General features: G+C 39.0%; 1 protein-coding gene and 1 long non-coding RNA gene across 2 annotated transcripts in view; both read left to right on the top strand.

The window, feature by feature from the left end:
• The first annotated feature begins 79 nt into the window (after nucleotides 1-79).
• On the top strand, nucleotides 80-6,309 carry LOC122765366. Its single transcript, XR_006359965.1, has 3 exons — nucleotides 80-661; nucleotides 5,888-5,960; nucleotides 6,036-6,309. It is a non-coding gene; the product is annotated as an uncharacterized LOC122765366 (long non-coding RNA).
• A 6-nt stretch (nucleotides 6,310-6,315) lies between these two features.
• tbx15 (T-box transcription factor 15) overlaps nucleotides 6,316-23,652 on the top strand; it is a 46,573-nt gene continuing 29,236 nt past the window's right edge. The window contains exons 1-3 of the mRNA XM_044019592.1: nucleotides 6,316-6,922; nucleotides 13,476-13,683; nucleotides 17,012-17,113. Coding sequence (XP_043875527.1) covers nucleotides 6,736-6,922; nucleotides 13,476-13,683; nucleotides 17,012-17,113 — 497 coding nt within the window. The 5' untranslated portion in view covers nucleotides 6,316-6,735. The remainder of the gene's footprint in view (nucleotides 6,923-13,475; nucleotides 13,684-17,011; nucleotides 17,114-23,652) is intronic.

Consider the following 23,652-nt stretch of genomic DNA (forward strand, 5'->3'; position numbering starts at 1 on the left):
AAAAATGAAACTCTGTACCACTGTTTTGGGGTTGTTTCTTTTTAAATCTAGTTTTGTTGCTATGGCTGGGACTGTGTGTACGTACCTCACTAAAGTCAAGGCATTGCAATTATACTATATTATATTATAGATCTATAGATTCATATTCATGCTTCCGAGAACAACTCAATGATGAATCTGTGAAAATATTTACGAGGATCTCATCGAACATGAAATTGAAAATTTAATTGAAGATTTGGAGAATTCTGCTCAAAACAAAGAAGAAGAAGAAAAAAAAAAAGGCTTCAAAAATGATTGTAAAATGCAAAAAGTGACAAAGTGTTGGAACAAACCTTGGCTGGTGGAGATCTGTGCTCTCTGGATCTGTGTTCTATCGATTGAGGTCGACGCTTCTAGAGCTTTCCAACGCTGAAAGAAACTGGAGAACGGAGAAGTGAGGAAACGTCAATAAACATATTTTAAAAAAAGAAAACATTTCCGTGCCTGTAGCAACAATACAGATGTAAGTCATGAATGAATGAATGTACACACGGAGGTAAGTTTACCTCACATTTACCACAATTTACACAATTCTCTCCCTTTTTTTCTGGAAATTTCAGTTTTGGCTGCGGCTTCAAGGTCCGACGTCGCTCGTCATGAAGACTCAGAGACTTGAGTTCAGGTAAAGACGTGAACCTGAGCTCTGACACCGAGGTGACGGGAGGAATAAATGGGATTATCTTTATCAGATTTTGTGCTTTTGAGTATATATATAAAAAAAAAACACTTTATATTCAGCTCTTCACTATTCCTCATTCCTAGTTTCACTTTCATCTTCCTTTGTTCTTTGTTCATCTCTCCCACTTTTCCCTCTCTCACCTTTCCATTCTTAATCCTTGGAGATGATGGACACACATAATCTGACTCCCGATTTTAATCTGAATCACATTTGCAAACATACCCCTCTGCTACAGAGCATAATCTGATTATGACTTGACATTATTATTATTATTATTATTAACCTCTGCTGTGAAAACTGCAATAAAACATTCTAATCTGATTTGAGATTAATATAATTTGACAAAAATGGATTAATCCACGTCTTAATTGGATTAGTGCTTATTCAGAGGGATGACTTTATACCCTTATTCTTGTTAAGTTAAATTTGGATAAAAGGTGATGTTAACGTGGCAGCAACTCAATAACATGAATAAGACATTTTATTCAGATTAAGATTACATGACTTGCTCTGAGAATAAAATATTTATATTCCTGTTGAATTTGATGATGTTAAAGAGCTGATTAAGACACACATTCACTTTATATATGACTGAATGAATGTGTGTCATTATATTGTCAAATATTCTCAGATTATACCACTTAATCTTAATCTGGTGCCTGCTTCTCTCAGAATACAACATTATTAATATTATTAAAATATAAAGTTTAGTTCAATGTGTTTTCAGACCTGATTTAAAAGATCTGGACGTCCCAGAGCCAAAGTAATCTGATTAAGGTCATCTAAAAACTAGTGTTAATCTCAAATTATAATTATCTCTGGATTATTATCAGTCACACACTGGTGGAGTTTCTCTGTATCTGAGTTTGGAAAAGGCAAATAAATCAACAGTCCAAAACCCCTTAAATCACAGCGGCATCGTTTTTGCCGAGTCATGTTATGAGGCTGTTTATTAGTTGTTAAAGCTTAATGTTGTTTTTTTTTAACAGGCTGGTTATGACTCGGCGATAAATGTGTCGTTAACGGTGAAGTTTGTTTTAAAATGTGTAAAACGACCGCACTGAGATAAAAACTCATATCGGTATTGGACAGAAAATGTCATTAATCTAAGGGTTTATAATTCCAACAACATTCCATTTAGCTTCCTCAGGTTCAGGACACCATTAGCCTCATTTATATTGGTTAATTTTGCCCCAAAATGGCCGCCATGCACACTTAACTTGACTTAAATCTCACTTTTATATTGCGTAACTACACTGGTGAGCGAGGTCCGAGTAGGGAATTCAGAGTTAATTAATTAGATTATTTACACCTGTGTTTATTTTCAAAATGGCTGCTAACCTTTATGGTAAATTGTTGGCCAAGCAAAACTAGCCCTGGGAACAAAAAAAAAAAGCAGGGTTATTTTGTATGACATGATTTCTCCATGAAGGTAGATGTTCAACATAATTTAAATGGTAGATTCTTGTTCAGACTATTGTGTTGATCTAGTTAATATCAGATTATTGTATATATCTTCATCCTCTCTCAAAATTCCTCTCTTTCTTTTCCTTTTTTCTCTTCCTTACTTCCATCATGTTTGTGTCTTTTATAATTGAAAACACACACACACACACATGTTGGACATTCATGATTTGAGGGGACATTGCATTGACTTACATTCATTTCCTGGAGACTTACTCGATCCTTAACCACAATTATTACTGGCCTAATCCTAATCCTAACCCTAACCTCAACCTAACCTTAAAACATATCTTCACCTTAAAATGTAGTCATTTATGTTGTGGGGACTTGATTTTTGTCCCCACAAGGAAGACAGGTCCCCATCATGTGAGTGTGTCAACAGTTTTAGGTCCCCGCAACATTAGTAATACCTGCACACACAGACAGATGGACTGTGCAGTGTTTTTCCATCTCAGTGTGTTTACCTTTGAGTGTGTGTGTGTGTGTGTGTCTGGTACAGTCAGCTGAGTGAATATACATATATAGACTTCACACACACACACACACACACACATAGAGAGAGACACACTCTCCCTCTCACTCAATCATACACACACACACACACATTTGCCCTCTCTCTCTCTCTCTCTCTCACACACACACACATACACACACACACAGAGCAGTGGTATTGGGTCAGCGAGCCGTGTCACGCGCGCACACAGGAGTAAATAAAGTTTAATAGAGGGTGAAAAAATAAAACTTTTATTATTAAAGAACGGAAACGATGTCACGTGGAAACAGGCGCGGTCCACGAGGACACTGAAAAAACACACGGGCCGTTTTTACTCAGACTGAATAGAAGAGGAAACTATAAACCTGCAGCTCGCTCATTCATTCATTCATTCATTCATTCATTCATTCATGTGCTGCTCTCACGGTCACTTCACTCACAATTCAATACAATTATTAAAATGATGAATTACACATAATTGTACATGTAAAACTGTCAGTTTATCATCATATTTACATAAGATTGTCTATTGTTTGTTATTTAATTCAACCTAATATATTGTTTCATTTCAGCCTTTAAACTACAGCGTGACATCTATTTATGTTTACATGATATTTATCAGAGTCTTACTGATATTAACCTTTTTTTTTTAAGACGAATTAAAAACAGAAAACATCCCAAAAACCTGTAGAAAACAGACATGGCCATAATAATAATGATAATAATAATAATAATAATTTTATCATCAATAACTTAAAAACATTGATTATATTGATTATATTATATTATATAACACTGATTATATTTCATTCCTCGGTGTTTTTTGTTTTAATTATTAATGTACCCTATTATTGCGTTTTTCTTCGTTATTTTTCTTCGTCATTATTGCGTCAATGTTTCTGGTAATTCACATCCTCCTTTTTATATTCATTTACATATAAAACATAATAAATGTAGAATATTTTAATTACAACCAGTTGAAAAATGTATAATTGAATTGCATTGATAACTTATTTATGTATAAAGTCATTTTAGCACATAATAAAACCCACGCTGTTACATTAACACTGGTAAAAAAAATAATGCGTGTACTTTATTCAACATGATCGGAAATCTTTTATTTAACGAGCCGAAACAAAAACAGCCTCGCCATCCACATCATCAGATTAGATTAGATTAGATTAGATTAAGAGAATATAGAATAAGCAATAAAAACAAGCAGATACATATACAATTTAAAAAAATAGATCAGCAATACTACAAGAAAACCAGAACCAGTGTGTGCGTGCGTGCGTGGCCCCACGGCTTCATTGCACGCTACATGTAATACGTCCACTCCACTGTTTGTGTGTGTGTCTCGCTCTCTTGACCCTTCGCTGAATTGCGTCATCCTGCTCTGTGGGGTCATCGGGGGTCATCAGGGGTCATCAGGGGTCAGACGCTTTCTTTCACTAATTGATTATCAACTCATTGTTCCCGTGCCACTGTCCACGCGACTGTGAGGGCAATAAAAACTAACAAACGGCGCGTGAGTTCGCGCGTAAAAGACTCTAACGAACCATGTTTGGTTACAGTGAAAACAAAGAAAAGTTAGAAGATCAAAAATTATATATATACATATATGTGTATATATATAATCATCACGACAATTATTATTTGTTTTTGTTATTGTATTTTTGTTAATGTTCTTTTGGTGTTTTGGACCGTGTGAGTGAGTGTGTGTGTGTGTGAGATGCCATCTCGACTATAATTGGGATCTAAACAGCAAACACTTGTTTTTTTTCTTTTTACTGCTCGTGTTTAACGAGTTCACTCCCACACACACGCACGCAAACACACACACAGTGTTGACTTTGGCACACGTTTACGCACAGACATTTACGCGCATGAAAATAGAAAAAAAAACAAATAAACTAATGAAGCAAAAACTCAAATGAAAACAAACACGCTGTTGTTTGTTTGTTGTTAACGAACTATGTCTTTTCTTGTTCTCGCGCTTATAACGAGATTTTAATTTCAACGTGGCTTCGCAGTAAAATTAAAGTGAGATTATTTATGTATTTGTCCTCTAATTGAAAGCGGGAAAAAAGCAAATTCTGCGTCAGTTTTAAAACAAATATTGCGTTTTTATTTATAACTTCTTGCACGTGTTGATGAAAACTACTTAAAATTATCATTATTTAATAGAGTAATGATGTTATTTTAATTTTTAACATTATATAGTGTGTTCTAGAACTGCGGAATTTCAAGGATCAATATCTCTAATTTAGTCTAATCTGATTTAATCTGAAGTCTGACGGTCATAAATCATACATGTGTGTGACTTTAAATTAAACAGGTGTTTTTTCATTTAATTTAAACACCTGTTTATTTGTTTGTCTCTTCATTTTATTCACAGTAAATGCAGTTGCGCGCTTTAATATCGATTAATATGTGTTAATATTTATTATGAAGTGATTAGTTCACAGCGTTGACCTCTAAGAAAACCTTAGGTTGATTTAAGGCCCTTTCCCCTGCGCACGTGCAGAGAGTAAGAGAGAGAGCTCGAGCTCACATTCTCGTTTCTGTTTTTAGCAAAAAAAACATCAGAAATATTCATTTATTTTTCTTATTTTGAAACAATAAATTCCATTAATCGCTTTCCTCCTCCTCGCCCTCGTCTCTTCTCTTCCCTCTCTCCCGCGTGCGTCAGCACCGCGCGCAGATTCCACGCAACTCAGACTCAGTTACTTGTGAGTTGTTTTTTTAAACACCAAACCAAACAAAATATTAAATCATCTGCGTGAAAAAGCTAATAAACTTTTACGCGTCGGACCAAAAAATGCATTAATATTACAATAATTCTACTTATTATTCCATAAATCATACATGATATAATATATATATATACAGTATATAATATAATATGTATTATATCCTTTAAATAGCATTATTTATTTTGTCATAGGCTAATTAATAACACTGCTCTTTAAAAATACATTGAAGGAAAGGTTTAAAGTGTAATTTACATTTTCCAGGTAATAATCTGTCGTTTAAAGATTATTTTGTGCCATTTATGTATTTGAGTGTCTGACTGAATGCAAGAACCTTCAACAAGTGAGATTAATATGATAAATGTCATAATCTAGATTAGATTTAAGGGTAAATCAACAGATTAACAGTCATTTATTTCGAATGTAAAATCATTACATGCCTCTCTATTGTCCACGCAGAACCCGCTGATCTCACTGTGACCGTGTTCCCACTTCCCCCACTAATCTGCTCCATCCTCTGTGAAGACCTGAGGTCAGTCCACCTGTCCACGTGTGCTCCTCTCATCTCATAATCGAGCTCTAATCTGACTTTTCCACTCGCTCAAAGGTAATCGGTGTGTGTGCGTGCGTGAAGGCCTTCACGTGATCCACATGTCCACGGAAGACCAAGCTGTGACGTCACTCAAACGTCAACAACTCCACTCTTTAGTTGTTTTTTATTATTGAATAAAATGATGAGTTTTTCCACCTCAGTCGACATCGTGAAGCCTCTGCAGAGAAAACAGAAGAAGTGTCTCGCTCTCTCAGGGACGCGCGCGCGCGGGCGCGTGCCTCTAGCCTCTGCGCGCTCATTGGACGCCAGCGCTGTGTCCAAATGTCTGTCCTCGCCTCTGATTGGACGCCGCGGCCTTGACAGCGCGCGCAGCAGCGCCGCCCTCCGAGCGCGAGGGGAAGGAGGTAAAAAAAACAAAAAAAACACTCCTCCAGAAGTGAGTATCAATCAGAGACAAGTTAGAGAGACAGAAAGAGGAGAAGAAAGACGCGGAGAGGACGGAGACGCAGCCCACAACCGAGTCTGGACTTGATCTCACGCGCACCCGGGGATGGCACAAAAGTCTGCCGTGAAAAGTTTGACGCAGCGTTTTTAAGTCTCACTTGGATTAATTTTGCACGCGCTCGAAACTCCTCATCCTCCCCCTCTTCTTTTCCCTTTTTAAAAGAATAAGTGTTGGACTTTGTTCGGACGCACACGGGAGTGAGTGGGTTTCCTCGCCGCGTCCTCCCGTGCGGGTGGATTTCTGAGAGAAATGAGTGAGAGGAGGCGATCTGCCGCAGCCCTGAGCTCGAGAGCCCACGCGTTTTCCGTGGAAGCCCTGATCGGCTCCAACAAGAAGAGGAAGCTGCGGGGCTGGGAGGACAAGGAGCTGGAGCTGTCCATGGAGAGCCTCGCCGCGGACGGAGAGGACGCGGCGCACTGTCTGGACATGGACCCGGGTCAGTGCCGCACACGCGCAACACACGCGCAACGCAACACGCACGCAACACGATATACAAATAATCTGCGTTTAGATCAGAGACAAAAACATGGCTCCAGTGTAGTCTGAGTGACCCAGCCCATGAGCAGAGCAGGACAAATCAGGACAGATGAGGACAAGTCTCATGTCTCTGAGTCTCTGCTGCATTTAAGAAAACTTTAGAATCATTTAAACACAGAAGATCAATTTGAACTTTCACTGCTGTGACGCGTTAGAATTTAGGGGGAAAAATGCCCTTAAATTAAGTGAAATTTGCATCAAAACAAACAGAAAATGACTGAAGGTCTCGCGCAGCATATGGTGGAGTGATTAGATGAGTGTGTGTGTGTGTGTGGTGTGTTTGGGTCACGGCGTTTGGACTCCACACTCGTGGATTAAGACGTGGATTATGAGCGAGACAGTGAGTCAAAGATAATTGGAGTTGCAGTCATAAAGTTGTTGTTGTTATTGTTTGTAAATCTGGCTGCAGGCCGGAAATCAGGCCTCTGCTGCTTCTGTGTTCAATGTAAAAAAAAAAAAAATTAATTTATATTATATTATATTATACATTTATATTTAATATTGAATTTTTTTGTAGTAAAATGACAAAACCACATGATCAGATTGTGTTTATATTAATAAATAATCTGAAATAACTAAAGAATACAAGTGCGCCTCACGCGTAAAATCCTATGTTTCTTTTGTTTAATGTCTAAAATGAGCAGTGAGCGTTACATAACATGTGCTACCAGATTTAAAAATTAAATAATGTTTTAAAAAGAAAAGTAAATGCACAAGTGTAGAAAATAAAAACAATAATCTGGGGATTAAATAAAATCCAAATTACGATTTACAATTAAAAACATAAGCACAGCTGTCGGTACTGGAGGAATACAGACAGTAAATTTACATTACATTTCTGTTTTTGCTCATAATTTTAAATATTCAATAAGATATTCGACCTCCTTTACGCACACACGAAAGAGAAAACTATTTTATTTTATAAATTATTGGGATTTTTGTAAAAAGAAAACAAACTCACGTGCGTCCAATGCGTTTAAATTATGAGCAAACATTTAACTATGTCATTAATTAGGTCACTCCTAGTTTTGGATTAAGTATAAATGTAGTTAAAATAATCAAATTCTAGTGTTTAAATTTAAATAATCAAAAAAACGCAGTGTCGCATGGTTCAACGTTCTGCTTTAACTGCAGGTAAATATACAGTATTGTGGTTTATAAACGGTACAGAAATCATATATGATCTATAGGATTAAGACAAAGTTTATAATAAGTGAAAATGGATCATCTTTGTGCGTCTAAATCCAAAAATAAATCTGCTCTTCATCATTGACAGATTAAATTAAATTGGACATTAGTGAAGGAAAATGATGTGATAGGAACTTTACGCGTCACTCAATCTTTTTGTAGAACATGGGAGAACAGGCCGACGCTGAGCCTCAAACGCCTCCGCGGCGCTGCGTCTTTACGCACGGCTTCTCCCTGGAGTCACACCGCTGCTGCTGCTGCTGCTGATGATGATGATGATGATAGAGAAGCGTCAAAGTAAATCAGCGGCAGTGACGGTGATGATGACTGGAGGGAGGGACATTTTGTCTCATAATGGATTTCCATGTGAAGTTTGCTGCTCGTGTGAAAACGTGTCTGTGGTTAAAGGCGGAAGCAGAAACTGAAACTCCTGACTCCACCGTGTTGACAACAGGAAACAACTCAGTTGTGTCTGATGATAATCTGTGAGAAGAAAAAAAAAATACTGCAATAATTCTTATTATTCTGACGAGTTCAGGGTCAAGTTCAGGATTTTTTGTTTTTGTTTTTTTGGACTCGCCCTCCAGGATTCCACTCATTAGCAGTCTGTTCTTGGCAGGTTCCGCGCGTCCGGTTCGGGTCCTAAACGTCCTGAGGCCTGTGTCTGTGTCACAGAGAGTCTCTGTGGTCAGATTATGCGGTTTAAAGGAATCCCGAAAGAGGCGGAGTGAGAGATTTTATATTTTTCCCTTAACTCCAGGCCAGACTTGAAGCCATCGCTGCTCATAGAAGTCATTTATTAGCTTCCATGGAAGACGAGAAAAAAAAAAAAAAAGGAACGGTCACGAGCTGTGACGCAGGCGCAACTGAGGGGAAAGAAAATCTCAATAACCTCACACAATTTATTTAACAACTCCAACTCCAACTTAAAACTTCCAGGTTTGGCCCAAACATGCGCTTTACAAGGTGACAAATTTCACCTTTACGCACAAATTACGCACGGAACAAATTCACCATAAACACGTTATTTTTTGGGTTTTTATTTTTAATATATTCTTCTTCCTCCTGCGGATTAAAATCCCACTTCCTCCAAGTGTCTCTTTAAAAAGTGATCTCTCACTTGAGCGCGGGCTGATAAAAGACACGTGTTTATTTATAAATATTACAGTGTGTGTGTGTGTGTGTGTGTGTGTGTGTGAGTGAAGGTTTTACGGCCGCGGTGCGTGCCATCAGCGTGGAAACAGGTGCACACACACACACGCTGCGTGGATTGTGTTACTCAGTGATTTCACGGTTGGCAAACGTTTGCTGCTGGGCACTTCAGTAATCTGCTGAACCTTCACTTTTTAAAAAATGACAAAGTCACAACCATCAGCTGCAGCTATATGAAAGTGTAAAAACTACCCAAGATAATCTATGTAATCCACTCTTATTTCTACATGTGGCCCTTAATTCTAATCCGACAGCAGATTATTTTAATGCTCAAACCCTATTGTGACGTCATTTTTAATCCAAATATTCCCTCAACTGCCGTTCTTATTTAAAGGTTTGACAAAATGTGCTTTAAATGAATATAAATACTATATGACGACAATAAACCTAATAGAGAATATCTATATCTGCAGCTCAAATGCAGCCTCTCACATATAGATTATATATGAATCTGTAAATAAGAACATGTATATTTACTTTATGTTAAAAAATATACATGAAAGCTCCACAAAATGGCACTAAATGTATAGATTTATGATTTAAATTGTCTTTATTCCTTCATTAAATGCCCTATTTCCAGTATATATAGTGTAATCTGTGGTATATATGTATTTATAGAAACAGATGGGAGAGTAAGTTCATCTTGTCGTCCTCATGGAGACCAAAAACCTGGTCCTAATGAGGCAGAAGCTCATATCTGAGGGACTGGTTTAGGGCTGAGATTTGGATTGTGGTTATGGTTAAGTTTAAGGTAAGGGTTAATGGTGAGTTAAGGCTGTCTTTGCATACTGTGTGTGTGTGTGTGTGTGTGTGTGTGTGTGTGTGTGTGTGTGTGTGTCTTTGTGAGGACCAAAAAAAGACATTTAGGTCTGGTCCACTCAACTTTAAAGGTCTTTTTCAGGACCTTAAAGACCTAGTTTAAGGGTAAGGGTGATGGTTACGGTATAAGGCAATTATACGTGTGATGGTTAAGGTAAGGGGCTGTGACATGTCCTCAACTAAGACTTTATATGCACACTCCTTTCTGTGGCCTCAGCGCCTTTTCTAGTTTTAAACTGTCGGGACCATTGAGTCCTGGTGGAGACCAAAACCTGGTCCTAATGAGGCGGAACCTCATTTCTGAGGATGTGGTTAAAGTTAAGTGTGTGTCACTGTGTGTATTTGTGTTTGTTGCCTCTGTAGGACATTTGTTCTGTTGTAAACCCTGACCTTGCCAGGACCTGTAGTCCTCATGGACACTAAGACCTGGTCCTAATGAGGCAAACTCTAATGGCTGGTTGAATATTTTGCTCAGAGGCACTGTGTGTGTGTGTGTGTGTGTGTGTCATGTCTGCAGGTCTGAGTCAGCATATTTTGATCATCATGCAATAAGTTTTATTTCTAACTTTAAGTTTTTTTGTTTTAAAGATTTGACTCTATGTGTGTGTGTGTGTGTGTGTGTGTGTGTGTGTGTGTGTGTGTGTGTGTTTTCAGTCTGCGTTCATTTTGCGCCAGAAATAAAAATAAAGAATCGTCAAATTAATTTCTTGTCAAAGTTGAAAAAGCGACAGCTTCTGTTTCACTAAAAAATACTGCGTTGTATTTGATTTACATTTATAATAAATATTTATAAAATGATAATTCATCAATAATTCGGCATTAGATATTTTACTGTCACTGTTTACTGAATCATTTTTATACTAAATACTTTGACTTAACTGTGGTTTAAGAGTATTTTCAGTGTAACTTCACAGTAGTAAAACTGCAGTATCTTCACGTATAAATACTGTGTGTGTGTGTCTAAAACAGAAAATCTGGGATTAAGTCATCGTGAAAATAAATTTATTTAAGGGGTTTGAGTAAAACCTATTAAAACTTAATATAACGTAATAATAATAATATATGTCTATTCATTTTATGAGATAGATAAACTTCCACTTTATTACCGTTTATGAAACATGATTTAAGATATATTTGTATAATATCTGCCTTATCTTAAATCATCTTGTCTTATCTTTTCCTTATCTTAAATGATCCTCTCTTACCTTGTCTTATCTTTGCCTTATCTTAAATCATCTTATCTTAGCTTTTCCTTATCTTAAACCATCTTATTTTATTTTGTCTTTCCCTTATCTTAAACCACCCTCTCTTACCTTATCTTATCTTTGCCTTATCTTAAATCATTTTATCATACCTTATTTTATGTTTTCTTTATCTTAAATCATCTTGTCTTATCTTTTCCTTATCTTAAACCACCCTCTCTTACCTTATCTTATCTCTGCCTTATCTTAAATCATTTTATCTTACCTTATTTTATGTTTTCCTTATCTTAAACCACCTTATTTTTTTGTCTTTGCCTTATCTTAAAACACACTCTATTTCCTGGTCTTATCTTTGCCTTATCTTAAATCATTTTATCTTAGAAGACATGAAAATCTTAATTTTTAGTGATATTTGTTGTGTCAGGAATCAGTGTTGTGATATTTTTTATCATCGATGCTCTTTCTCTCTCTCTCTCTTTCTCCTCCTCCTCACTCCATCCCTCCCCTCCTCCGTGCTCTTGGCTCGGCTCGCCTGTCCTTGGCTCGGTCCACAGTCCAGTGGTTTGGTCTGGGACAGTCTCCAGTGTCTCAGCTCCTCAACATTTGCATAATCATATTTTTGGTGCCCACATTTTTGCCAAGTGTCTCAGAGTCAGAGTCAGAGACGTCCATAAATAATACATTATTACATTCTTTCATAGTTTTATTTCATTTTTTATATGCGTGTGTGTGTGTGTGTGTGTGTGTGAGATGATATGACTTTTATCTGGATATAAAATACAATATTTGAAATCCAACAACCTGTGATGGATCTTCACATTTATGATTTTATTTTGAAATCACTTCAAACATGAGCTGAAATTCAAGATTATTATTGTGCAACACAACAAACATGCGTCTAATAAAACCCTGTATGTACATTTAAAAAAGCCTTAAACATAAAAAAGAAAATAAAAACCAAGAAAATAAAAAATACTGAAGCTAAAAGCTCAAAGAAATATACATTAAAGGTGCAGTATGTCTATTTTTCTTTTAGTAACTTTTATTGTGAAGTTACACCTCACCCAAATGAAAACCTATAGCATGTGTAGTTTGTCCATCATGGACTGCTGTAAAAGTAAAAAAAAAAGAGATAGTTTCTGCATAAATATTAATATTAAAGGCTCATTCCGGGCTAATGAAACGCAAAAAGTCACAGATACAAACTGGAGCTTTAAATAAATGCAAATAATCACATGTTACATCACGGAAAGTGACTCTTCGTGACGTCCCTGTGTTAAATCATTCATTTATTTCCAATGTGATTTGTGATTTTTGCATTTTTATTTGCAAGAAGTGACTTTTTGGGCGATTAAATGTGTTTTTATTTAGTTAATTTGGTTAAAAGGTTGGTTTAATTTGTAGTTTCTTACAGAAATGTGTCAATTTACAGTTTCTCTTAAACCAGTGGACGTGAGTTTGTTGAAGAAAATAGATTTTTCTCCATATTTTGCGTCTTTAAAAAAGCTTTTTTTAATGGTTTTCTGGTGTCAGTGAGCTGTTTGTTGCCTTGTAGGTGAGTTCGTCCACATTAATCTGATCTGTGAGGGTTCACACTGATGGAAACCAGTCCTGTAGATCTGGATCCGCTTCATTGATCTAACATCCTGACAGTGTTGATGTGTGTGACTGGTCAGTCTGTAAAACTCAGTCCAAGAGGGGGAAAAAAAAACTCATTTCCCACCAGAATCCTTCATTCGTGTCCCAATTTAAATCTTTAATCTTCTCCACGCTGCGTTTTCAAAGACTTTACGCAGCATTTATTCTACTTTTGACACCAGACCAGGACTCCGTGACGAGTCGAGCCAAAGTGGGCCGCTTCTTGTCCAAGCAGCAGCAGACGGCAGGTGATTCTGGAGTCAGTGCAGACTGAGGCGCGCTGCGCCAAGTTTCCTGCGTAAAAAAGAAAAAGAAAAATAGGCCGAACGCGCATATTAATTCCACTGTTCCAGAGCCGCCTCCTCATCATCTTCCTCCTCATTTTCTCCTCAGACTCGGAGGCGAGTCCCGGCTCGGACGGAGAGGGTCTGGCCGAAAGGACGTCGTGCTCGTTCGGCTCACCCGCCGAGCTCGCTCCGGGGCCCTGTGACCCGTCACCCCCGGCCTCCATGGAGGAGATCCAGATGGAGCTGCAGTGCGCAGACCTGTGGAAGCGCTTCCACGACATCGGCACGGAGATGATCATCACCAAGGCGGGCAGGTGAGGACGCGCACACGCACACGCACACACGCACACACGCACACACACACACACACCTTTAGAGCAGTTCTGAGGCCAGACTGTCAACCCCAACCGTGCGTAAAAATGTATTTTCCTCATTTGGCGAAACCGACCGCAGCTGGTTCCTTGTTTCGTAATATTTTACGTTTTTTAAAATAACGTATGAGGTGAGAGTGTGACACCTCTCTCTCACGCGCATGCACACACACACACTGATGGGAAGGTTTACGCACAGTTGTGAGTAAAAGACACTTAACTTCTAAGAATTAACTTCTGAGGTGACATTGTGGCACGTCTCTCTCTCTCTCTCTCTCTCTCTCGCACGTGCATAATGAGCTGCTGGAAGTGAAAGGTTCACGCGCAGCTCTGAGGCTGGACAGTCACTGTCTCCAAAAGGCCATTTTGTCCGCATATGGTGTCCTTGTTACGTAATAAGTTAAGCTCCTCTTATGAGGTGAGACCGACGTCACTCACACGCACACACGTACGTGCAAAAACGCATGAGTGCGTCATCTTTTAAATCGACACATTTAGTGATACACGCACGCGCCCACATTGACACAGACACGGTGAGTGTGTGAGTGAGTGACGTCCGTCTCACCTCATAAGAGGTTTTTTTTTTCTGTTCAAAAACGTAACTTATTACGTATCAAGGGAACCACGTGATGCGGACAAAATGGCCTTTTACGAAGAAGAAGAAAAAAAAAACGTCAGTTATTTTTTGAAAATAACGCCTCACACGTACGTCAGTGTCTCTCTCTCACACACACACACACACACACAACCTGACCTGGCAGCTCTGACGCAGACGGTCATCAAACTCCAACTGTGCGTAAAAGGCGATATGCGAAAAAAAGAAGGTATATTTCTGGAGTTATTTGTCGCGAGCAGCTTGGTTCCGTGCTTTGTTATGAGTTTTATTTAATTTATTTATTTATTTTTTGAAAATAAACGTCTCATGAGGTGAGATTGTGACACATGCACGCACGCACCGCTGCCCTGTTTGCAGGGTGTTAATGTGTCGCACGTGCACAGGCCACTGCTCTGTTGCTGCGTTCACGGACCCAAGTGACGCTGCAGGTTTTTTTCCTGATGTTGCAGTAAAAAAAAACACAAAACACAAAACCCCCTGAAAGCTGACTCTAATTAACACACACACACACACACACACACACTCTCTCTCGTGCAGGATTTGACCTGTGGATTCAGGTCTTTTTTCCTCCCCGTGTTTCCACTGACATTTCCTCTCTTTTCTTTTTCCTCATCAGTAGAAATAACTGACATCAGTGTTTCTTGTCGAAAGGAACTCATTTATTATCACTTTTTTTCTTTAATTGCTTCTCAAACCAGGCGAGATGAGGTCATTCTGTAAAAACAGCTGTTTGCTCGTAAATATTCAAATCAGCCAGAGTTTCCCTGTAAAACTATTTTAATGGGAAAAATAAAGTTTGGGGTTTTTAACTTGAGTTTATTGAAGTTTTTCATGAATATTTTTCAAATTATTTTTTCTCTTGTTTATATTCCGCTTTAATGTTTTATATACAGTAGCATATACAGTGCTTACAGTTTATATATAATATTAGTGACAGTAAAATTGTATTGTATTCAGTTTTACATGAAAAATAGCCTCAAATAGATCAATTATTCTGATTAATGTTAAGTCTGATCAGTTTTTATTTAATTGTTATCCATTTTAAAACCAAAAACAGACATAGTGTCATTTTCATGGCTGTATTTTAAAATAATAGGTGATTATTGTTTGTGTAATAATTGCAGCGGCTCCGTTTTATTAATGTAAGACTAAAATAAAAGTAAGAATTTCATATTTAAAGGCCTTTATGTACATTTTTGATTGGATTATTTTTTGTTTTTTCTTTTTACCAAAAATGTTCTCCTTCAGATTAAAAAAATCTCCCATAATCTCCCTCGCTCTCTTTCTCTATTAATATTTCTGCTCTTAAATTGGTGATCAGCGCCATAAGTGGAGCCGCAGTGATTTTGCGGTGAAGCGCAGCGAGTGCGTGCGTGCGTGAGTGAGTGACGGCGCGCGCGGAGACCTGTGTCCGCGTGGATTTCTCTCGGCCTCTTCATAATAAGCTCATAAATAAATCCAGAGGAGAAACAGCGCTCTGTTCTCATTAGAGCTGCGCGGATTTACGAGCTCCAAATGAAAAAGAGAAAAAAGAAAAGAAGAAAAAAATGCAGCGTTTGAAGTGAAACACACACACACACACACACACACACTGAACAGGAGGAGCTAAAATAAAAATATGTTGCATATTAAAAAAAACAAAATACCTATTTTTGGCTTTTTACATAAAGTCCCATGTATTTTAACTTTGTATTAAATATTATCATAAGGAGAATAAATCAGAATTTTTGGAATGCAAAGGTCATAGGTCACTATGACCTTTACAGTCATAGTGACCTACAAAATAAGGAAACTACCAAGGGGAAAAAAAATTATTATTGAAATGTCGGAAAATTATGTTCAAGAAAGTCGTGAAATATGTATATTTCATATAAATGAGTAAAATTTTTATTAAATGAAAGTCAAGTTTAAAGCTGTGCAACGTTTTTTTCATATTTTTCACCTCTGTAATGTCTTAATTAAACAGTCTAATATGTATGTAATGAGTTTATACCAGAGATTAAAAACAGACCAAAGAAAACCAGAAATATTTATGTGCAAACGCAGCGAAAATACAAACGTGAAGAAAAAAAAATTGCATTTTTTTTAAATATTGACACGATATTTTGGGGCGTTTTTGTCTTAAAATGTGCAATATAAAAGCAGTCATGTTTAGATCAAAAAGATGTGTTTTCCTCCGAGAACAAAGCAGTAACGTTTGAAAAAAAACACACCAAATAACAAACAGAATTTTTAGTCCATTTTTTTAATGGAGCATTGTAAGTGAAAGCAGGACAGGCATTTATTTATTTATTTATTTGTTTGTTTGTTTGTTTTGTTACATGCAGACATAATTTGTACTTTTTGAGAATAGAATAATCCATGTTGTTCCTGGAAACTGTTTGTTTTGGTGGCGTCCCCAAACCCCCACATACTGCGGCGAGCGTCGTCCTTAATTACAATAATCTCACTCGGTTTGAGTCGATGCATCGAGTCTCCCTCAGGGGTCCGTCCTCGACCGCAGCTGCAGAGAGAAAAAGAAAAAAAAAAGTGGACTGAGTTGTTTCTGTGAATCGTCGTCACGTGTTTTCGGTGCATTTTAAAGACACTGAACACCTCGAGACTTGGATTGTCTACGTGTTTCTTATTAACATTATTTCTTTCTCTCGTTACCAGGAGGATGTTTCCTGCCATGCGGGTAAAGATCGCAGGACTGGACCCTCATCAGCAGTATTACATCGCCATGGACATCGTGCCCGTGGACAACAAGAGATACAGGTAACAACTCGTCCACACGTCCATCCATTCGCACAATGAGGGTTGGGTACCTTGACCTGTTCCAGGGTTTTGAACCCAACGTCCTTCCAGTTACAAGCCCAGTTCTTCTCCACTTCTCCGTGGGGCTGCTGTTATCGGATACTGTCTTATTAGACATTTTTAGGGCGTTACAAGTAACAAAAAAAACCCACCTTTTAATCTCTTGAAATTCAATAGTTAGCATCATCTTCTGTATCCGGTCTCGCGCATTTCTTGTTCAAATAATGTCAATGAGTCTTAACAAACTAATGTTCAAGAGTGTGTAATTTACTACCACGGTTGCCATGGTGACACACATACACATCAAAGGAAGGAAGGGAGGTGAGGGCGGAGTCTGTGTCCATGTGAAACAGAGTGGACGTGGCTCGTTTGGTGATATATCTGTCGCATCTTTAGCGATATCTCTTACATTTCTTGTGCAAATGCTGCCAAATTTGGCGCCGCACACCCCGGTGTCCTTAGTAAGTCAACTGCCAAGTTTCAGTAATTTAGTACCATAGTTACCATGGTAACCCACATATAGTTTGAAGCCTGTCAAGCCAACTGTATGATTGTTATGCGATTTACAGACGGACAGACATTGCTTGCAAACACACAATGCACACAATGGTTGTGTTCTTGTAACAGTGTGTGTGTGTAACTTAGGACCATGGTTGCCACAGTAACTGCTATACAGATCAAGGGAAGGTGAGGGCGGAGTCTGTCTCCATAAGAGGGGGGCGTAATTGGCTCGTTTAATGACATATCTGTCACATTTCTACCAATATCTCCGGCATTTATCGTCCAAACAACGTCAAAGTTGGCACCGCACACCCGGGTGTCCTCAGTAAATCGACCGCCAAGTTTCAAGCCTGTCATGCGAACGCTTCACAATTTACCACCATGGTTGTTATAGTCACGCTCATCCAAATGCAGCCAAAGTCAGTAGCCAATCGGGCATTTCCAGGACATTACAAGCAACAAAAATAGCTTTAATCTCTTCAAATTCAACAGTGGTTTTGCATAATCTGCTGTACAAGTAAAACAGCCTCTTTACCCATTCCCAACAACAACAAAGGCTGCACTGCCAAGTTTCAATCCTGTTCGAAAACTGAAACCGATTCAACAGATACGTGAACTCCTTTAGGGATACATCTGTCACAGTTTCTACCAATATCTCTGCCATTTCTCGTCCAAACATCACCAACGTTGGCGCTGCACACACTGGCGCCCTCATCTCGTCACCTGCCGAGTCTGAAGCCCGTCGATCAAACCGTCCGACAGTTAAACGACGGCACAGACAGCTCCTCCGAGTGATAGAGATGTACACTTCTTTCCATTTTTACCCCCGTTTTCCAAAATGCTAACTGTTTCCCGTCACTGCTGTCACACCAGAATGATTTCATTCTTTTGGGTTTCAGTGGAGAATTTAATTTCCTACGATGGTTTAAAAACTCTTTCACATTCTTTTCTCTTTTTTAAGCCACAACAAGAATTAAGCTGAGAGAGAGAGAGAGAGAGAGAGAGAGAGTACAGATGCCTGAACCTCTGCTCTGAAAATAGCTGCGTCCGCCTTCAGAAGTCGTTCTTTTAATAAATGCACAGCTGTGCACAATAAGCGCATGCACAGTCATATCTGCGTGTGTGTGCGCTGCGCCTCTGACACAACTGTGTTTCCCTGGACGATCCTCAAATGTCAGGTCCGAGCGCACAAAGGCAGCTCTGACCTAGTTGGACTGTTTCTCGTCTTCATGCCGTTGCTCATGTCTCAGACGAGGACACAACAGCATCTGGAGCGAACAAAGGCGCCGCCCCCTTTTCTTATTTCTCAGATTCTCTCACAAACTGCTGCTGCTGAGTTTTTCTCTCTCCCGGCAAATCCACCGGAGGCCGTTACTCCCATTATTTGCATCCACGGAACTGAAGCGAGAGTGATTAAAGTGTGCATGTGCTGGAGGAAAGCTTGCGCATGATGGATCTCTCTGGATATGCAATAAGACTGATAACCCAGCCAACGGTCCCAGTCCCTGAAGTCGGTGCCAGAGAGGGAAGATTGAAATGTATTCATCATCCCAGCGGTCCGAGGAGCAGCAGCGCCAGAGCCCGCCCGCCTGCAAATAGGATAACTCTCAACATTCAGGTCTAATGACGGAAATGAAGAAGGGGGGTGGAGATGGAAAGAAAATGTGTTTTCTACCTGCTGCTGCAACGTGGGTGAGCGTCCGCGTTTTATGTGGTTTACTTTCATGGCTCAGTGTCGTCTCCCGGCGGCAAAGATGACATTTACCCGTAAATTGTGTCGTTTGACGTCGACGCTGATGCAGATTCAGGCTGTTGTGAAGTATAATCCAGCGTTTGCCTCCTTTTGTTCACAGCGGGGCTGAACTTGTGTTGTGTAATCACAGAGGAACTATAGCAGGATCGTCGGGATCATGAGCTTCAGCTCAGTCCCTGATCAAGTGACTGAGCCTCTTGGTCCTTTTTCTCAAAGTCCCGAACTATGTCAGATTATCGATCGCACTGGCACGGATTCTTGTTCCGAGGACTGGCAACTCAACAAGTTTGACCCTTGACTAATCACCGTTCACGACATTGTGTGAGATCGTAGGTCTTTGGGGAGGCGGGGCAAGGAGTCGTCAATCGTTACCCACGGGGTTGCTAATGTGGCTCCGCTAGCATTTTATGTTGTTTGTCGTGGTCGACCCTTGAGGAGACGTCAAAGATAGAAAAGAAAGAAAAAGCAAAATTAAATGTTTTTATGGTTCATTTAGCAGCATTCGTCTTCCTCTGTATGTCACGCCGTGTCAGGGCACTCTGCTATCTTATTGGCCGACGTCGTAGGAGACGTCAGAGAACGCTATGCTAACAAAGTCGCTAACAATGCTAACAAAGTTGGTCTTTGTCATTTGTCTTTGGTGAGACAGAGATCTTGGAATTTCACGTCATTTTCTCTCTCTCTTGCGTAACTTCACTCGCTCATTGTTTTGCACGGAATCTCGCGTCAACATCAGAGAGCGAGAGAGACGGTGGACAGTGTCCTCAACACCGCTAGGAATTATCCGCTAGTTTGTCCTTGTGTGGCCATGAAACAGGAGGTGGCGGAACAAAACAATCAAATCAACTTCACTTCTTTCTTGTACAAAATTCAAGCACTTTCAATGACCCATGGCTATTAGGGCAACTTTTGAAAAGCTTTCAAGGGCTTTAAAGTTTTTTAAGGACCTATATAATTATAAAAGTTGTCAGGACAGATCTGTGTCACAGATGAACACCACATTTTGCGTGTTAAATTTGCAATTTGAACACTGTAAAACAAAAAAAACGAGCCGTAGCGTTACACCTCTGCAGCGGCCGCACAGACGTCCAAACGTGGACGTGTTCCGTCTCTCAGCTCTGCATCAGACGTGTCGGCGGCGTCTCTCGGGACCGCGTGTCCTCAGCTGCCGGGCACATGTTGCAGCACATGACGCAGCGGCGACATGTTTACAGGGAGGTTACGTTGTTTGTCATGCGTTGCTATACTCAGAGTGACTGTGTTATGATTAAAGAGTGCAGTGTGTGTCATGGCAGAGACAGAGGCCGGACTCTTTCCCACGTCGACTCGTCCATTTTGACAAAAACCAGGTCGGTCAGACACAGGAAGTGAAGACGCACGTCTGCCTGAAAAGAAGAGATTATCAATAAACTGGGACGTCTGTCGTCTCTTATCGTCGCTTATTAATGTTAAGTTTTCCACCGGGACGTCTGTGAAACCAAGACATCAGACATGGATGACTGCTGGTTTTTTGACGGTCTTGTTAAAATTAAAAAAGGATTTTCTTTGCCGGCTGAGGAATTCACCGCACACAGACGCTGGGAATCTGCTCTTGCTTTCCTTTGGGCACCGCTCTGCCTCCTCTTTAGGAACGTCTCATTGGCACCACACTCGTTAAATCTTTATATATTGCCGTTCGTTTCATGTGGACGCTCGCTCCGGCGCTCAAACCGCTCCTCATTCTTTCAGTCGACGTGCATCGGAGCGTGGATTTAACGTCCAGCTGAAAGATTTGTCTCTTTTAAATCGACTTTTGTGGGCGAGAGACAGTGGAACACACACACACACACGTGTGTGAATGTGTAAAACACACGTAGACCGCTTCATGCATCACAGATTATGACCTAATCCCACACACGAGGCCTAATCTGATTTTCACTGTTAAACATCTAATGTTAAATGAAAAGTCAAATGTTTAATTTATTTGGCAGTGATCACAATGCCCTTCAGTTTAATCTACATGAGATTATATGCACATTTTGCCATAATGTTATGGATTAATTGAGTTGTTATAATAAGGAAAAAACCCACAGAGATATTGATTTTTGTGGGAAAGTTTGGTCGAAAGACAGAGGAACACACACGTGTCACAGGTTCCGGTGCCTGCAGTTTAATTTCCATAAAATTAAACCACATCCTGCTATAATTTTATGGATTAATTTAGTTGTTTTAAAAAGGAAAAAACACACAGCAACAATTTACACACGTGTGAATGTGTAAAACACACATAGACAAACTTTACGCATCACCGTTGATGACCTAATCCCGCCTAATCTGACTTTAAAGCTGCATTTTCTTAAAAACATAAACCTAATCTTAAATCAAAGTTGATCTGGCAATGATTGAATGTAGATTTAATCCTGGACCTAAAAAATAGAACATTTCTCTACTTGTGTGTAGAGCAGGGGTGTCCAACTCATTTTTGTTCCCGGGCCACATACAGCACAATTCGATCTCAAGTTGGCCGTACCAGTAAAAATAGTAAAATAATAGCATAATAACCTATGAACAACAAGAACTCCTTTGTTTTACATTTAATGAAGGATATTTTTACAAAACATGAAATTTCTTGAGAAATATAAGTGCAATTTCAACAATATCATGCCTAAACTTATTATTTACACATCACATCTGGATCTATAAAGGCACAAACATTTAGTCACTGGTATCCGGAAGTGAAAAATATTGTATTTGACATTACGTTTAGATTGTAATTGTAGTGTGAAATTTTAATAACTTCATCCTATGGGCCGGATTGGACCCTCTGGCGGGCCGGTTCTGGCCCCCGGGCCGTATGTTTGACACCCCTGGTGTAGAGAGTTCCCTCTTAAGTGTAATTATTGTCAGGACGATTTATAAAATAAAAAGAACTGAACCAACAATTCTGTTTTTATTTTACATCATCCTGACGATTATTACACTTTGACCATTTATTTGCATCATTTTTGTGATAAAAACGTGCAGTTTTAATGTAAATAACTTTGCGAAGGAACATTTTCTTCTTCTTTGTACCCTTTTAGGTACACGTCAGGGCTTTTATTTTGAAATGTGTGCATACCCCAGTGACAGGACAATAAAAACAAAACTGAAAAGATTCTAAATGTCCAAAGAAATGTAGAATGATAATAACAATAATAATAATAAAGTAATAACCGCTAAAAGTAAAACTGTAAACAAAAATCACCAACAAATGTCTTCACAGAGGAATCTGATAATTAAATGTAGAAATTACACAATAAAATATCGTTGACGCGTTTATTTACTTATCTGCGTGCGGACGCCTGGTTTTCATAGAAACACACATTTATACACAAATAGCATCTGTGATACAATTTCTGAGTGAAAATCAGTGAAATCTGATCATAATCTGATGTTAAACCGGCCCAGGTTTAATCTGTCATCAGAATTGAATTCAATAAAAAATCATTTCAGAGTCTGAAGTGTCTCTGTTACAACACTCATGAGGATTATTGTTATTATTGTTATTTTTTTATTATTAATATTATTATTATTATTATTATTATTCATGGCCGATGGCAATAATTACCGAACGAAATGTGACTTTAATCTGGAGTTAACTCTGAATCCATGTCACCTAATCTTAGCTCGGACCCTGATCCAGTCTGGTCCTCATGAGTATAAATAGAAGACACCTGGTCCCTCGCACAGAGCAGAGTCGCAGTGAAATGTAATATAATATAATATAATCTAACACACACACAGAAAACGCCCCGAGGCATCGTTTTATTTTTAAAGGACGATCATCTCATGGAGTAAAAAAAGAAAAAAAATGTCCCATCTTTTTCTCATTGGATTATCTGTGTGAGGACATCTGGACGTGGACGTGAGGCAGAGACACGCAGTGAAGGAAGAGTCCGCTTTAAAGCAGAAACACATTCATATAAAAATAACCATTTTTGTCGCACATTTTTGTGACCTCTGACCTCTGACCCTTTTAAAACAAATGCGTCCTTTAACCTTAGTTTAATAAGCAGCATGAAAATGACTCAGCGAGGATGTGAGGACGGGTTGTTATTCGTCTTTGTGGAGACATTTTGTCCCTCATGAATGTAAATATTCACACACACACACACTTCTCTGAAAAAAGCCCTTTACTTTCTCAATATGTCCTCACTACGTACGATGTTTGGTCCTCACAAAGCTACAAATACAAACTTGTTTTCATATCTTAGTGAGGACGTATCAT

The sequence above is a fragment of the Solea senegalensis genome, linkage group LG2 (assembly GCF_019176455.1).
Source record: "Solea senegalensis isolate Sse05_10M linkage group LG2, IFAPA_SoseM_1, whole genome shotgun sequence".
NCBI lineage: Eukaryota > Metazoa > Chordata > Actinopteri > Pleuronectiformes > Soleidae > Solea > Solea senegalensis.